The following is an 18165-nucleotide window of genomic DNA, read 5'->3' as shown; positions in this document are numbered from 1 at the left end:
CTCACCCGTGAGACTCTGAATGAACTATTTTCTTTACTTGTCTAGAGAGTCTTGGAGATTCCCAAGGGTAACATGCAAGATATTGCTTTGAAAAAGGACATTTGTGCTCCTGCTACCATACCTCTGACCCAAGAAATGTGCTATAATATGAATGGATGGCTCCACAAAATGACTAATGGTGATTTCAGTGAGAGAGAATCCATCTGAGAGTCTTCTTTCTAATTTCAGAGCTGCTCTTCTAAACCTCTCCCCAGCCCATCATCACACTGGTGGTGACCTCAGCTACCTCTTATTTCAGTGTAACCCCAGGGTCTGCTATTACTTATTCTTTTCTTCCTCCGCCGCCAACCTTCCATCTCATTTCCTGTCATTAATTATCTTGCATTCTGCCTTTCCTGTCTTCTTCTTCTTTTTTTTTTTTTTTTTCAAATCATGATTTCAAGTTTAGGAGTATATTAGTTGTGGCTTAGTATCAACTCAAACCCATGCAAACAGTTGTTTTTGTGTGTGTGTGCTTTACCTTGTAAACAGTCCCAAAGGCCCCAGAGCCAAGGATCTTGACCCTTTTGAGTTCGGTCTCTTTCAGGATGCGAAGCTGGGCTTGGTTGGGTGCTGTTCCACTGGGTGTTAAAGGTTCCACCAGCTAAAAAAAACATCCAACAAGAAATAAGTCATTCAATCAGATGGTACTACAACCCAGACTCCTAACAATGAGATTTTGAATTGAGAATTATTTTCTCACATAGCCCCTCTCTTGTATACACAGGTAACATAGTCCTTTCAAGTCGTAATTTATCATGAGAAAATAGCCTGAGTAATCAAATAGCTTTAAGAGGATCATGGGAACACAAAACAAGACCTTGGTTAAGTGAATACACATGTCCAGGTAAAATCAACAACAATTTTCTGGGAAACAGTGCCACTTAACATAATTCAAACCAGTAAAAAAAGTACCTTTAACAGGGACTGTCTCTAATGTTCACTGCTCACGACTGCTCCTTGAATCAATGGAGAAAAGGCTGTTTCTAAAAAACTGTGACCTAATTTTCAGGAACTCATGCTGTGAAACTAAGCTTTTATCATAAAGCAACAGCAATTATCAGAGAGTTACTTAAAGTTATGACTAAAGAGAAGTGTTTCTTCAATGACATTTTTCCAACAAGACGAATCCAAACTCTGGAGTGCCATTACCGTTTCAATATCACGAGTGAGAGATTTAATATGTCAGCAGAGGAGAGAGATGGAAATAGGTGGACGAAGAGTGAGAGAAAGAGGTGGGGCATGTGGATAATTGCGGAACCTGAAAAGGAGTTGACACTTGTTGTCTCATTACTGCTCAAGTGGAGGAATGAACAGATGAAATAGCTGGTGAGAGAGAAAGATTAAATGTGGGCAGGGAGGAAGGAAGATGTGGAGTGGGAGAGGAACTGTGGCAGAAACAACAACAACAAGACAGCGATGGAGAAGCGAGCAGCTGAATTAGTCAGAGGATGCAAAAGCGTGAGGGAGGGAGCAATATAAGGAGAATTAGGAAAAGAGTGGAAGATTAGAGAGGGAGGGAAGGAGGGCAGAGAGAAGAAAACAGAGAGAGAGTGTAAATCAGCCTGGCTGTGGTCGGCAGCTTCTGTCCCTCTGGCTCATGGTTACCATTTGATTAAAAACAATAGTCATTCTTCATTTAAATTGAATAACAAATCAGCTACTGCGGGGCGGAAACAAGAAGGGTGGGGGCCACACACCATATAAACAAACACACAAGACAATACAGATGTCTTAAAAATGATCCATCCACAAACACACACACACACACAAAAAAAAGCACCATTCCACTGTGTAGGGAGCTGTCCAGCATCCGTGGTGCTGAAGATGTTGAGGCTGTGTAGCAGCCACAGTGCAGCAAACTGGAGCTGTCCACCTTCTCACTCTACAATACAGTGCTGAATCCAAACCAAACGTGTAGTTACACAAAGTATTGTTTGCTGACGACCCTGAGACATAGTAGCAGGGTGGAAGATGAAAAGCTGCGTACAGGAACATCTGTCCTGAGTATGGATTAGAAGTCCCCAAGTCCCGATGGGATCACCAAAAGTGGTTAAGAACAACGGTGCTAAAGTCCGGTGGGACTTCAAGTTCCAGACTGACAAACAGATGCTGGAGGAGCATGAGAAGCTTGAGAAGAACCTGGGGCTGAAGGAAAAACTGAAACAGATGTGGGAGGTGAAGACCAAAGTGGTCCCTGTGGTAACAGGAGCATTAGGGACTGTGACCCTCAACCTGCAGGGTGGCTCCAGCAGATTTGAGGTACATCTGGTCTCTGTCCAGAAGAGTGCAGTCCTAGGAACAGCTAAGATACTGTGATATATTAAACCTAAGACATTAAACCAAAGCAATGTAACTTTTTAGACTTAATTTCCTAGAGTATGATTATCAACCAACAGACCTGCAACACATTATTTGCACAGTAATTACATGAATTACATAATTCAATAAAAATGTAAAACATGGTTAAACAATGGTTAAAGTGGAATCCTAAGGAGAAAATATGGAGGTGAAACTCTGTGAGAACTGATTATTAAAATTAAATGACTGTAAAAACTTGCGCATTTTATGCTGCGTTACACCTGTCTGCACAGAACTACATGCCGCTCACAACCATTCTAATGATTTATATGACAAAGTACTATTTAAAAACACATAACCCAACAGGCTGTTCACCGCCCTGTAAGTGTAGTTGTGATGATCTGCAAGAGAGAAGACGTCTGCCCTCTAATTGCATAATTCTTCCTCATTCAGGTCTATATTCTTCAGTAGCTATATAATGTGGTGGTCATGATCTACCCCTCTTTCCTGCTTTATTTTGAAATTACCTCCTTTTTGTCTCGGTTATGGTTTTTGTTTTTTGCTGCCTGTGTGATTGCTTGCCCCTGTCCTAATTAGTTTCACCTGTTCCCTATTACCCTTACACCCCATGTGTATTTTAGTCTCTTTATTCCCCTCAGACTTTCTCACTTCGTCTGTTCACTTCCCTTGTGCTGCCTCGTGCTTCTGTTTAGTTTCCTGTTCTTGTTCCTGAGTTGTTCCCTGTGGTTTTGCTGCTGAGTTTTGGATTTCCTCAGTTTTGTTCCTCCCTGCCTGGACTTCAAGTTTCTCCACCTGTCAGCCTGTAAGCCAGTTTTTTGTCATTTAAGTACCTTCGCTGAGTCTGCCTGCTAGGGAGTCTGCATTTGGGTCCTTTCCCTGTGCTCCTGGCTTATGCCGTAACAGCGGTACAAGAATACCTCTGTAATGCATTAAACATTAATACAGCCAGCATTGTGCCTGAAATTGTGTAGGAAACCAACAGAAGCATTACATGTGAGAGTAATGTAAGTATAATAATGAACCAGAACAGGGCTATTTTTTCACTTCAGAAACTAGCAGCAGGGACACTTCACTCACACTTGTGTGCTCTGAAGAGACAGAAAGCAGTGGAACAAGACATTATTCACACTATGGACACACAAGTGCATTAGATGATGTACTCTTCTCATTTTTACACAAAGGAAGAGTGCTTTCTTCTCTTCTAATGGTATGGTCCCTTACCTCTTCCTAACAGAAGTGTCCTCTCCAATATACCATGACAGAGTCAACACCTGAGCCTCAGTTTCTGACACTTTCTCCACCTCCGCAGACACCATCTGGAAACATGAAGTCTCATTCTCTTTTCTCTCTCTTTCAGTCTGACTTTATCTTATTTTGTACAGTATGTGGCCCATGTGTGTGTGTGCGCACACACACACATTGCTACACTACAAACAAAGACTTATGAGCACACACACACATATGCAACAGCGCAATCATACAAATTCAGACAAACGTCCTCAGGCCTTTCTTATGTTTTGATCTGGTTTTCTTCTAAAATTGAAGGAACACTGAGACTGTCAGTTATGTGTGAAATCTGTCAAAGATAATTCTGCTACTTCACTGAAAAGAAATCTACTTCTAAACCCTCTAAAAACAATAAATAAAATCTTTTCTTTTGGGATTTCATCACTGCTTACCCTTTCATCTTTTTCACCTTCTGTTTCTCCACAAATTCTCTAAACCTTTGGTCAGTATGATACAATATTAAAGGTTTACACTGGATGGATTGCAGCTAGATTTCTTAGCAACGCTGGTTAAATTTGGACTCAGACTGAAGTAGGGTCACCTGTGTCCTCGGTTTCTCAGTCATGCTCAGTTTCCTGCCAACATTATCTTTCAGTGCTGTAGGCAGCAATCACTCCCTACTGCCCTGCTCACCTCTGTCTCCAGGAAGCGACGAAGGGCTCTCTTCTTCTTTATGTTCTTCCGGCGCACAGAGACTGCTACGCTCAGCACCATGATCACCACCATGAAGAGGCCGCCGATCACCCCTGCTGCGATCAGAGGGGTTCTGATGACAAGAAAGTGGAGGGGGGGTAGAAAAAGGAGGAAAATGAGTAAATGATGAAGACGGGGGAGAATGCAAGCAATAGAGAATGCATGACACATTATCACCAGGAGGCCAGAGATGATGACAGAAGGAGGGGTGGGGCGGACAGGTTGAATAGGTTGAGCAGGAGTAGAGACGATGAGAGCAGAAAGCTAGAAGTCAGCATCATCCTTACACTTCCATGTGCACACACACACACACACACACACACACACACACACACACACACACACACACACACACACACACACACACACAAATACAAGCAAGCAAATAAAAAAAACAAAACAAAAATGCTTCAATAATATATACTCATGTGCGTTATCTTTAAAAAAGCCTCCTCACTTTCCGTTTGTGTCTGTTTTTTGCACTGAGCTTCATCTGGTAACAAATATCCCTCCATGCCCTCTCATTAAAACCAAGGCTGAGATCAAAAACATGGAAATAACCATCACAGTGAATTCTCAGCATCACACCGACGCTGTCATTTGAAACTAAGACTCTCAGTAATTTTCAAGATATGCTCCTCAAACTGTCTACAGAGCTGCTGCAGAAGTGAGCAGGAAGAGCTGCCCCCACTGTTTTTTTCCTGTAATGAAAGAACCTAATTTGGTCAAGGCGCACACAGGCTCTGCACTAAATCAGTGGAAAAAGGCTGTTATTCAGGACTGTATATCACAGACTGCAAGGATACACCCCATAAAATGTTATCACACTCAGCCGGTTTCATGGGAAGTGAAGAACTCTGTATCTCCCCCCAACATCTCTCTCTTTGGCTGCACAGGGAGAAAATCACTAGTTTGGGGGACTTGCAGTGGTAAAGAGCTGCTGAGAACTAGAGCCTGACCAATGAATCAGCCAGGTGGATATGTTGGCCAATATTAGCTTATTGCAGATATGCTGGTATCAGTAATTAACAAGCTGTATCTTAAGAGTTGCTTGAGGTAATTTAGATTCTGTGTCACCATTACATTTTCAACTGTAAAATGTTCTGCTGAATAAAGTTCATGATCAGAAATCGTTGATGAAACAGTTTGAAATATATGATTCTTTGCTTTCTTATGAAGAGTTTGATCAGAAGGTCAATGCCACTCTAATATCTGCCCATTAAATGGGAAAAAAGAGCCAGGAGAGGATCAGCTTAGCTTGCCAGCACACCAGTTCATGGTGACCAAAAGAAACCCCAGATTAAACAGACAAGATTTAATAAAATATAACAAGATACATATTACATGGTAATTAGTGAGCTGTTGAGGTGGGAGGAGGAATTAATCAAGCTAGCTAGTGTTTCCTTTGAGCTAAGCTAAGGTAACCATTTTGTGATTAAGACAACAGATAAAAGAATGACATCAATCTTCTCATTTAACTCTGTTCTGCATGTGTTGAAATACTCTGTTAATAAACTAATTTAAGGAATCCACATACAAAATAATTGATGAGGTAGTTTTTAGGACAAAACAAAAACAAACAAACAAACAAATAAGATTACCAACTCATATTCTCAGAAAAAAAGACCACTGAAGGAAAATGTTCAGAGACATACTGTAGCTAAAAAAGATACAGATAGAGGAAGTCAGCAAGAAAGGCCACAGAGGATTTGACGCATGACCAAATGTAATTTCAGCATCAAGATCCACCGTAGATTATCCAATTCAATCCACACGCTTCACTTACATGGTCTTTCCAACTGACATTAACTGGTCCCCTGAGTAAAAATGTACTCAAGACACACAGTTCTCAAGATCACACAGCAAGCCACATGGTCATGATCACATGGAGCCAGTCGGGGAACACAGAGGTATCAGACAACAGGCAGCAGCAATAATTTTAGACTAAATGAGAAGATATTGCCAAATGGGAATTCGTTAGGTGAGGTGTTATTTGTCAGTTTTATCAGACTCTAAATATTACATGAGTCAGTGACAGAAAGTGATTAATCCAGCTTAATCAGATATGCACACAATCCCTACACGTTATGCACGTTAATGCCAGGTGGAATGATGGCCTTTGAAGGCTTAGAGTAATCATCTGTTTCTGATAAGCTACTTTCATTTGTGCTCAGTAGTCAATACATCCAACAGGTAACAGGTTTGTAAGATGTGCAACACCTCTGAGCAGACAGCTAAACCCAGGGTTAGCTGGGCATCTACTGCTGTATCCTTGCCACAGCTATCAGAGATCTGATAAGGCCTGATCTATTTAGCAGGTCAGCTGTTAACTACATTTGCCCATCTGCTGCCGACACAAGACTGCTTCAGGAGGAAAAGTGTGGATTTTAAGCAGTTTGCTAGAAGGTGGGGATTGTTTTTCACATATATATCACCTTCAGCATCTATTGGTCACAGTAAAAGATTTAGGATTCTTAATATCGATCAGAAAGTACTTAGTAAATACTGATCAGTTTCTCCACGTATCCAACTATATGGCTCCATTTTCCTAAGTAGCCACCATGGCCTCCTGCTGAGCCTCGGGATAGTCTAAATGTGTCTCCATTTTCCAGTGTGATGGTCTTAGTCACAGACTGTCTTTTACCAGTGCAGCAGCCTGTTCTTTTCTTTTCTACATAGCTCTGTCCTTTCCTGGATCCAGTGTTGTGCTGCAGATCCCCAGACCCACTATGCAGCAAGTTCTGTAGTGTTGACTGCTTACGCTGCTAATCAGCCTTTCTTTTTCTTTTTTCTAATCATCCCCCAAACACCACCCAAAAATTCTAAGTGCCACCTGATGCCACAGTGTTTCTCTTATGAAACCTCGCTGTAAACTGTTAGCAGCATTTTGTTCCTTTTTTCTCCCACACAGCCTCAGAACAAAAGCTAAAGCGCTATCAATTTATCAAGAACCAGGCAAATTGCTTGCGCACGCACATACACAAAAAAACTCACAAACACACCCACAAGCATGCAATGCACAGAGAGGCTTTGAGGACACTCAGGGAATTTGGGCCCTAGAGGTAGCCATTAATCAGAGACTTTGCTTACTGTGATTCTTGTGTGTGTGTATGTGCATGCGAGTGAGTTTTGTACCTGTCCATCCAGCCAATACAGTCTTGCAGTCTTGGCCCAATGCACCTAGATAAACAATACAGGACAAACACAAAGTTAAACAACAAACACTCAAATGTTTTCAGTGTGGCACATATCAGAAAAGGAGACCCTGATTTAACTAATAGGTACAGTTAAAATCCTTTTACACCAAGGACCTGTATTCATCCTGTGGTTGTATCATTGAGACAACCTGTGTTGGATGTGTTTACAGAAAACCTAATGACTCTTCTCGTCAACCCATTTACGTAAGGCAGGGGTATGGAAAGAGTGTTCGGCAATGCGTTACATAAAGAGATGGCTGTTCTCTACACTACACCTACACATATTCTCCTGATTACATTTGCATTATTGTTTTTCTGGGTTGTATTTTCAATTTCATTTTTATTTTCTGTAAACATCCCAAATCTTCAAATCAAATGAAAGAGACTGGGATTGTACATTGTTAATGAAACAAAAACTGAACCCATAACAGCTGTACTGCATTTTTTTTGTTACTATAAATAGTTTTCAATAGTGGTTTTAGTTTTTCTACTTTGCTGGTTTGATGATGCAACCCTAGTAGTGAAATATAATATAATAATGTAACAAAAGAATAATAATAGTGGATTATAGACTGACGGGTCACAGAGGCTGACTAAAATTACTTGTAGCCCTTTTGTATTACAGCACACAGTTTCGGCAGCCTTCACACATAATATAGTATATAATATGATTCACATTGAGTTATAATTTATTATGCATTCTGAGAGAAAAAGGGGTAGTTTTGCACAATTTATTCCCCATTTTGTTTCTTTTGGTAAGAGCGCACAACAGTTTATCCATGTGAAACTGCAGTACCCTGTGTCTGTCAATTATTAATTACAATTATTATAATTATTGATTGGCCAAAGTAAAGTATTTGATTCAAGTACTGACTTCGGAGCAGTGGTCATTTCCCTAACTCTAAAAGCTAAAACATTAGACACAATCTGTTGATGTCTCTTAGCTGTCCACTACACCTTTTATTGCTGTTTGTCAAAACATGCAATGTCTTAGTAGTATGTGTAAGTGTGCAAGGGTAAGTATGTGTGTGTCCTAGGGAGACTGAAAAGTGCTATAAAGACAGCAGGACATAGAGGCCAAGATAGCTTTTTTTTTGGTTCAACTCTGGCTTTAAGCTTCAAAAGCACGAGGTAGGTTGTTGCTTTATAGCCAGTGGCAGGTATGCACACAAACAATGGCATCAACAAAGCCATGTGTTCTCCTGATGCCTGCTGGGAAACTTTAAATAAATAAATAAATAAATAAATAAAGTGAGTTCTGGACTGAATCCTTGTTAAATCCAACTTCATTCTAGAAGTCAGTTCAGTTTCAGAGTGACAGGTTACAAAGATACTCAGATGAAAAGCAGATTTCAGGTGTTAGCAGTCCTCCTGTGCTGATGTCTCAAATCTTCCATGTACAGTGAGCATCATATGCCATGACTGACAGACTTAATGCTAGCTCCAAATTTGGTGTTTAGAAGTAGAGAATATAGTTTTTTTCCAGACTCTTGTCTGTTTCCCTATCTGTCTATGTCCCTCTCCCTCCCTCTGTTTGAGTGTTTTTGAGAAGCGGACTTGCTTATAAAGCTGTACCTGTGACAAAGTGTCGGCCTGGTTTTTTCCCATTTACGACTACATTGTTATGCTCAAGCGACACCAGAGGCTGTCACTCAGAGGAGGAGAAATAACATAAAAGGTACTGACATAAACTCCCTGTGGAGTTAAATACAAAATGATGTCTTACCAACCCTTGTTGAATATTACATTGAGCGATCAGTGGCTAGTGAGCAATGGAGAGTGACAAGGTACTTCACTGACTCCTCTCAGTTTCAGCCTTTTTCTCCTCTCTCTCATTTTCTGCTTCACCTCTTTATTTATCGCTATTATTGTGCAAGATGTTGGATCATCACTTTATGTTCGCAGGACATGGATATTGAAAAGGGACTTTTTGTGAGTATGTGCTATTCAGCCACTATTTATGTATATGAAAGCAAAATGAACTTCCATTGAGAGAATGAGAAAATTTAGGAAGAATATTCTGTTGATAGTCAGTCCAGACAGTGCTGCAGGGAAATTCATCCTTGCAAAATAGGTGGCACTGGAAGCTACTACTTGCAGGGCTAGTTGGTGAGGTACTGTGGCTAGTATGCTCATCAGTAACATTGTAGCACTACCTACCCACAGTAACCAACTGAGCAAGCTGGCCTGCTAATTTCAGCAATAAGTTAATGCAGTTTATTCAACAGTTGTATCTGTGTCATTAATATTTGTCTTCAGACAGACTGCAGAGAGCCAGATCCATTATATCACGTTTAATAAAACGTTTTATATAAAGTTTGTACATTATAGGTGGTGATAATGCACCAAATGGTGTCTAATTTGAAAGCAAAGAAGAAGAAGAAGAAGAACATGGTTGAAGGAACAAATACACGAAGGAGGTAGGTGAATTTTTTAGGTGTGACTCAGGATATGTCAGTGTAAAGTTGAAGAGCTGGTTCACATGGAGCAAGATTAGCAAAGTTGATGCAGCATTGTAACACTGATTTACATTGTTTTATGCTAAAAATAGGACACAATATGTGGTACAGTCCTAGGAATTAATGTCCTAATTATTGTTTACTAAAGAAACAGACTGCAGCTGTCAAAGACAGCTCAGCTCAAGGGAAATTATTTATATATGACAATCATTTTTTATATTTTGCAGCCCTGTGTGTTGTTTGAAATTTTCTTTTACAGATTGAAAGAAAGGACTTTTGAGCTTGAAAGAATGACAAAGGGGTGGAGTAATGAGCACTGAACCCCTGACCTCTGACCACTCTTTGTCCTGACTACACTTACCCTTGGGTGCAGTTGGCATGGCATGGATGGCATTCGTTGTTGGCTTCGGCATACTTGAAGATGAAACTGTTGGCACCTTGCAGGCCATCGGGACACTTTTCCACACAATTTGGACCATCTTTGAAATGAAGGCATTTCACACAATGCTCTGGCCCCTATGAAAAGTGAGAAAAAAAAACATTGTTTTCAGGATATACCATGGCTTTACCTGATATCATGAAGTCAGGCATGAAGGACAAATCAGTAGTGTTGCAAATTTAGGGGATGATATATCTGCTGTAGCCTGTTTGTAAAGTAGTCCGATTGATGGGTATATTTCTACATGATCGGCTTTCCTGGTGCAGCTTCCTTAGCAGCTTTATGGATTAAATTGTTGTACTTGCATCTGTGCAGCAGTGAAAGTGAAAGAGAGATAGCATGAAGCAGAAGACAGAAGGTGAAAGCGGTGAGAAGGGAGCCAGGAAAAGTGGAAAAATAAGTACTGTCGAGTAATAAGGGAAAGTGAAGGAGAGAGAGTGGACAGGGATGCATCATAACAGAGCAGAGGAGAGAGTCAGTAAGAGCGAGCGAGACAGTGTGTGAATAACAGAGAAAAAGAGAGAGAAAGAAGGACGGGAGGGAGAGGAGCAGACGAGACACATAAAGCAGTGTGAGCGGAGAAGGCAGATAATAACCATCGCTCACAGCACACACAATGACCATAACAATCCGCCTAGAACAGGATTTATGGAGCTAATATAGGCGAGGGAGGAGGTAGGGCAGGAGAAGAAGAGAGGCAAGGAGCTCTCCCAGACAGGCCTCGTATCATCAACTGGCCTAAAGAACATCTCATTGACAAACAACACAAACACCCACATACTGTACATAAACAGACTGAATGGAAATCAAATCAACAACTATGCATTTCACTCACATAGACACTTACATAGAAGTCTAAATTGCACACAAATGTAAACATAAGCAGATACACATGCTTTATATTAACAAATACTGTATACATGACAAATACAGGCAAGACAGAAACCCACACACAAACACACACTTACTGCTTTCCCTAAAAAGGGGGGCGCCAAGGTAAAAAGGCGAAAGTGAAGGCAGATAACTACGCTTTGACAAGTGGAGTATGAGTGCTTCTTGATACATACACCTAAAGTAATGTATGAGTGCGTATTTACTATTGTCTCCGTGTGTGTGCTTATAAATTATGCGTGCGTGTGTGTGTGTGTGTGAAAATGCATTTGCTCCGGTATAATTATGCAAATTGAAAGTCTCGCTGCTCTCGCTGGCTTTAGTATTGAGCCCTGCACTTCGTTTTTACGAGTGTCTTCCCACCCATGGCTATTGGTGTGTGTGCGTGTGTGTATATGTGTGTGCATATGTGTGTGCATATGTGTGTGCATATGTGTGTGTATATCCAATAATCCCTTCACATCAGCGAGCTAAATTATGTGACAGAGCAAACAAACAGTGTTTGGACCAGCAGGGTACTGGGGAATCCAAAAAATGACAGGGATGCACCGTGTCGCGACCAAAGTACCCTGCTGTAAATTTAAATTGGTCTGCTCGTGTGCTTAACACTGAAGTTTGTGTGTGATGCTGTTGGATATGTGTGTCTGTGTGTGTAGGTACGGTCTCCGCCTTTCCTTCCTTTTCATGCATAAACCAAGTATAGCAGGAGACCTGACCATTACTCTTTATGGTGTCAGAGCTTATAGCCAAGATTTTTAACAGGCAGCCACATAAAACACTTTTCAAAGCATGATCAAGTGCATCAGGAAGGATTTACAAGATATTTTACTGTATTGCACAGACCAACTCCTCATACCTTATAACTGCTGAAGTCTTAAAATATCACACCCCAAAAGAATTTTAAGCATTACTGATGAGGTGGAGAGATGAAAGGTGTACAGAGGAAACAGGGTAGAAAGGAAAGGGGCAACTAGGAAACAAGACAAGGTCAAAACCTAGGAAATGACTGGACCAAGAATCGTCAATGTGCCAAAGTGAGGATGTAGTTCAAAGCTGTTGTAGAACCCCTTTAAAGAAGTACTTTTAATGTAAAGTAGCTAAAGCCTGTTAAAAAAAAGTTGCCAAAAACATTGCTAATGAGGTCAAATGCTAATTAGCATATTCTTGACTTCAGTGCTTTATATGTGCATTCTGACCCAACCTAACGATTGTGGGGCAATACAGGCAACTTGATTGTATGAAAAGTAGCTAAAGTTCATTCAAAAAGTCACTAGATTTGTTGCAAAGTGATTCATTTAAAAAAAAAAAAAAAGTTGCTAAAAAGAAGGTGCCTGTAAACTGCTTGTAAACGCCCCCTAACAACGTAATAGAAACCGCTTGTGCCGATTCATTTTGAAAAAACAACAGCCCGTGGGGAAACTCCAACACTTGGCCATGCAGCATTCAGCTGACCAATGGTGTAATGGATGGATGAGTAGCTTCTATGAATATGACAGTGGCCTTTTTAATACGGTTATCATAAAAGAATAAAAGCCCAGCAGATTAAAATGTATTTTATTTGATGATGTATGTTATACTTTTGTGCTTCAGAAAATTACATCTCATATTACAGTACATTGACATAAATGTAGATGTGTGTGACTGTCTGCATGTATGTAAATGTGCTATAATATAACATTGAGTATGTGTGAAGTGTCCATGATGCTCTGAGATGACAGCAGCATATTACCAGAGAGAGAGAGAGGAAGAACGTCGGGCTAGAGAAAGCAACATGTAGAGTGTTAGCCTCAAATATAGTTATACAGTTCATGAGGGCACTGTAGAAATTTACATTACAATGGCTTGGAATGTTTCTTCAGGCTCATCAGAAGGATAATGGAGATGAAGAGGAATTAGAAGAGGTTAGAAGAGGAGGGATGAGATCTCCGTCTTTCCTCACCCAACAAGGTTTTTCATTGCATTATTGACTTAATTAACTTATATTTTTTAGATTTCATTGTCAGACAGTATTCCCTATTAAAACTACCCTATCAAGTTACCAAACAAATCACAAATACTTTTGTTTAAAATGCTGATCTGAACTAAAAAAATCTTTAGTGTAGAACCATAGAAACTCCAGTCTGTTTGTGTCACCGGTTGTGTCTACCATCGTCACCTGTTCTGAGCATAACATAACCTGTGTTCATGGCTACAGTCATATCTCTAATCTCTCTCCACAGAAGGCATTAGGCCTATCAAATCAAAGTGTGTAAGCTGTAATGTAATTTCTATGGGCACTATGGCCATAACATGATTGCTGTAATCCATTTGTGTGCCTATGCTGCACATATGACATTTATACAAGGTCCAACAGGTTACCCTGGGACATTTCCATTATACACAACTTGACACACACACACACACACACACACACACACACACACACACACACACACACACACACACACACACACACACACACACACACACACACACAGGCAGAGACATACTCACAGGCTTAGATCCTGAGTGAAAATGTACAGTACTTGTATTTGGAAATTACAGGATGCCAAAATAACAACCCTGTCTGCTAGGAATACTGTTTCTGTACAACTGCAGCAGCAAATGATGATGATTTATTAACGGCGGTGGAGTCACTAGGAGGTGGCTGGGGTGGATGGTGGGCGTACACAGCATGCAACTGAGCAGCGCAACAGCGACCAGGTTTTGCAGTCAGTCTAGGCCTGTTGTTATCCTTAAGCAACAAAATGTCTTTGGTTAGGCTTAGGGAAAGATTGTGGTTTTGGTTAAATATAAATAAAACATCTTGTTCAACCATTAACTTTTTTTCTGTATCAGAAAAGATCTTGATCTTTTCCTAGCCTTTACCAATTACTATCAATAATTCTGAAGTCAATACAAGTGGATATTGTGCTACAAGACCAGATACTTTGGCAGAAAGCAAATACGTTGTCTGCAAACATTTTACTGATATGCATCAACATATTTGTAGCATGCCAAGTATGTTAAAAACCTAATTAAGTTAATAGAAAACATTATGTGGTTGCAATTATGCTTTGTTCAAAATATATTTGCTGTTGCAGACAGCTGTATATCAACATAATTTCTAAGAGACAGTGCTGAAAATAAAGACATACCGAAGCAGTTGCTGAAAAGCCGTGTTTAAATACATTACCATAAAACAATCAAAAATAAAGGTTGAACATAGCCTATAGTGATTTTGCTTCTGTGCTGATTGACTAGTTGAAAATATTTACCCAGCTGATAAAAATCATTACAAAGTACTTGCACTTGTACTTGCTTGCTCGAGTTTTTAATCACTTTTTTCTCAAACTGCTGGAGGTAAGCTATGTATACGTTTTGTTCTCTTTATAGCACCCACCATCACTTGTCCAAGAAAGCCAAGTGCAAGGCTGTGAGATAGATAATCAAACCAACAAATCTCCTTCAACAACAACAAACACACTCTACACAAGCCAACAACCATAGATGTAACTAACTTTGGCCTTGGCTTCCTGGCTTGTAAGCTCGCGCATAGACATTACAGGAAATCTGGTTCTGGAAATCAAAAAGTCCCACACTATATTGGGCAAACTATCTGACAGGGTGTGATGGGGCACAAAAGACAGTACAAGGCCCTTCCGGCTTGCATGTGTCGCAAACCATCCCTTTCTATCAAACAGTGAGAAAAGATTTTAAGTGAAAGTACAGGATCGGGGGCCACATGTGTCTGTGGGTGTAGGGTTCAAGAGGGGGAGACTGAAATGAAGGTCAGGGATTTGTTCTTTTCACTGGGGCATTTTTCCAATGTACATCTGATACCAAACAATCTTTCAACAAGCTGTCATGCTTCTCTAAGAGCTTGTGCAATGCAAATGTTTGTTGGGAGGATGAAAAAAACACTCCAGCCCACCCTCAAGTGCTATAGATAATGGATGCAAAAAAAAAAAGAATCACTCTCCCTGAATGAGTGGTTGGTGATTCAAATAAAACCAGAATTATGTACATACAAACACACATGACCTGAATACCTACGATTTGCAGATTAGCAAGCAAACTAAAGCTGATCTGAGCTAAAACAATCAGTTTTTGCTTTGAGTCAGAACATGAGACATAATCAATAGCAGAGCTGAAAGGCACACTTTGACTGCTAATACAATAATTAATCATAGTCGAAGATGACCACGGGGAATGTCTGCAGCTCCAAATCACTGGGTGTGTGGTGAGTGAAGCAACGCTGTGGCTTTAAATACGAAGCAACAGTTTAACCCTTTAAGCTTTTAATTTTTTATCGGTTTTAGTCTTTTCATGGGATTTGTTGACTATTGTTGTGAGACAAACTTTTAAAGAACATAAGTCTTAATTTACAAAGTCTTTTTTTTTTTTTTAAGTTGACTTGCTATTCACTGTCTCATTACAACTCAGATTGGTCTTGGCTCTGTGGTTTGTAGCTATGAGACAAACAGAAGTGCAGTTAATCTTTTCAGTGATGGAATGATGCCAGCATGTGTATTGCTTTTTATGTTTACTGCTATTCCTCTTTAGCAACAACTGAGAAAATGTAGACAAGCTGCTCAAACAACAGCCATCTTCGCTGCCTATATTAAGAAGGCACTGAGTGAAACTCAGGCTTTCAGTCTGCCTGACTACTCTTGTCTATAGGAGCAAGCTTACCGGACCGTGGCAGGTCAAAGAGTCATCGTCAGCTCGCTCACACTGGGCATCACACTCCACACACACTGACCCGTTGGCATATTCTCGAATATCCCTGAGAGAGGTGGAAGAAAGGGAGGGAGGGAGGGAGGGAGGGAGGGATTGAGATGGATGGGTAAAAGAGAGAGAAACGGGTGAGATAGAAGAAGGGGAGCAAAACAAACAAAATTTGTGTGATAGAACAACAAGATGGTTTCTTTGTGTTTTCAGCCAATATGGATGTTAAATCTTGTAAAACAGAGACAATAAAGCTTGTGTTACTCATTTGCTTTTAGCCCTTTTAATAAGATGTGCCTTTTTGCCTGAGTTGTAGATACAGTATGAAGGGAGCTAAAATGCTTAGCAACTAAACTTAGATCACGTCTCTTCCATGTGATCAAATCATTCAACATATTTATCTTAAACAAAGCTTCTCTAACAAGGCAATAATGTAAGTGTCTTCAGTCACATCAGTGTGGGGTGTGAAATAAAAGACTGTCTCAAATTATTTATTTTTTTCCCCATTATTCTGGTGTCATATTTAGTCAGTGGCTGGAAATCTAAGAGCAGTGTAAAGCCAGGAGTTGTGAGGAACCACAGATGATGAGTAACACATCTTTATCCCATCAACATCTGCCAAACAGTAAAAGAAATTATTTAGACAATATATGTCTTTAGTGTTTAATGAGGTAAGTGATTATTCTTTTTAACATTTACCAATTTATCACTGTTATCATTGTTTCATTAAAACACAAAATCTAAAATGTCAAACATTTCTTGATATGAGCTGTTCTCTCTGCTAACAATGCCGACATGATCTCCTGCAGCTTTTCCTGAAATGTCTGAATCAATGCAGAGTTCAGGTTGTCAGAGCAAAGAAGACTGAGATTGACACAGAAGAATTGTTAGTAGTAGATAGATCTGTCTGTGTCAGTCTACTTGTATGAGCCTTGTTTCTTAATTTGAAAACAAAAGTGGTCAATATGTAGTCATAGTTTTATATACATGCAGAAACGCAGACACACGCACACACACTCCTCTTACTCCCACATGCATCATAGTTAATTAGCTAACTGTAATAGTGATAACATCACTCAGAGGGTTGACGCAGTTGAAAGGTGCAACACCTGCAAGGGGTGCAACGTTTTCAAAAATCAATTAAATTAAGTGCCTTGTTATTCAATTTCCACAATCCCCTTATAAAACCAGAACACCAGAGTGGCCTCCAAAAGTCATTACATTTGACCACAGTGCGACTGAGTTGGTACTTTGCCTTTGTCACCACAGGACAAGGAGAATGACTTTTGGGTACTTCTCTTTTGGTGAGTGAAAGAAAACAGAATGTTCCATCTCAGCAATGGAAAAAAAAAATTGTCGTTGGCCCAGTGGGATCTAAATCAAATTAGTATTAATTATGCTTCATCTGGCCTTCTGAAAACCTTCCAGGAGGCAAGGGAGGAAAGCTTTTGTCTGGGTGTGTGCTGGTTGAAATAATAAAGGCTGCAGTGTAGCTGGAAGATATCATTGACGCTTAAGACTTATAGGCTCTTGCAATGATGCTCTGCTGTGTTCTGCTTTCCTGCGTTTTCCGTCTTTTGTGGGACAAAGATGCAGCAGCACATTTGCAGTGAGTCATAAATCTTAATATGGATTTGATGCAAAATAAACATTCATTTCAAATGGCTTTTAGACATAATCTGTACTGCAAAACATGCATTTTTACGCAAACAAATAAAAACCGCCTGTTTGGTATTTAAAACAATAACATCCAAATTTCATTGACTTTGTAACACATTTTCAACAACCAAAAATAAATCATTTGCGATATAAGGCAGTTCAAGCTCATGGTCATTTTGCTGCTTTCTAACCCATGAAGAGTTGTCAATACACCCAGGTATGAGATGGAAGAAAAGTAAATGCACAATACTTGAACACTGCATGTTGTGTAGGGAACCTAATGACTAAATCCACACAAACTGAACTTTTTTACCTACACAATAGTTTTTCTAAACTACACTGGTGATATTTTAGTTACATATTTAACACTGAGGTCAACAAAATTTTGAATAAAGGGGCATGCTAGTGGTTTGTGTATATTCAACTCAGTCATCAACTACCTCTGTCCTCCATGTTTTTGTCATGCACA

The 18165-nt window shown here is 40.0% G+C and overlaps 1 protein-coding gene across 1 annotated transcript in view; it reads right to left on the bottom strand.

Moving 5' to 3' along the window:
* The window catches only part of LOC121194233 (receptor tyrosine-protein kinase erbB-4-like), a 290604-nt gene that overhangs the window by 55439 nt on the left and 217000 nt on the right, over positions 1 to 18165 (bottom strand). The window contains exons 14-18 of the mRNA XM_041056962.1: positions 16002 to 16095; positions 10359 to 10513; positions 7477 to 7521; positions 4282 to 4414; positions 521 to 643 (exon numbers count right to left, since the gene is read on the bottom strand). Of these exons, the coding sequence (XP_040912896.1) occupies positions 521 to 643; positions 4282 to 4414; positions 7477 to 7521; positions 10359 to 10513; positions 16002 to 16095 (550 nt within the window). The remainder of the gene's footprint in view (positions 1 to 520; positions 644 to 4281; positions 4415 to 7476; positions 7522 to 10358; positions 10514 to 16001; positions 16096 to 18165) is intronic.

This window comes from Toxotes jaculatrix, chromosome 15 (genome assembly GCF_017976425.1).
Source record: "Toxotes jaculatrix isolate fToxJac2 chromosome 15, fToxJac2.pri, whole genome shotgun sequence".
Classification (NCBI taxonomy): Eukaryota; Metazoa; Chordata; class Actinopteri; family Toxotidae; genus Toxotes; species Toxotes jaculatrix.
Note: the sequence above shows the minus strand (reverse complement) of the source record. Positions and strands in the feature narration are given on the sequence as shown.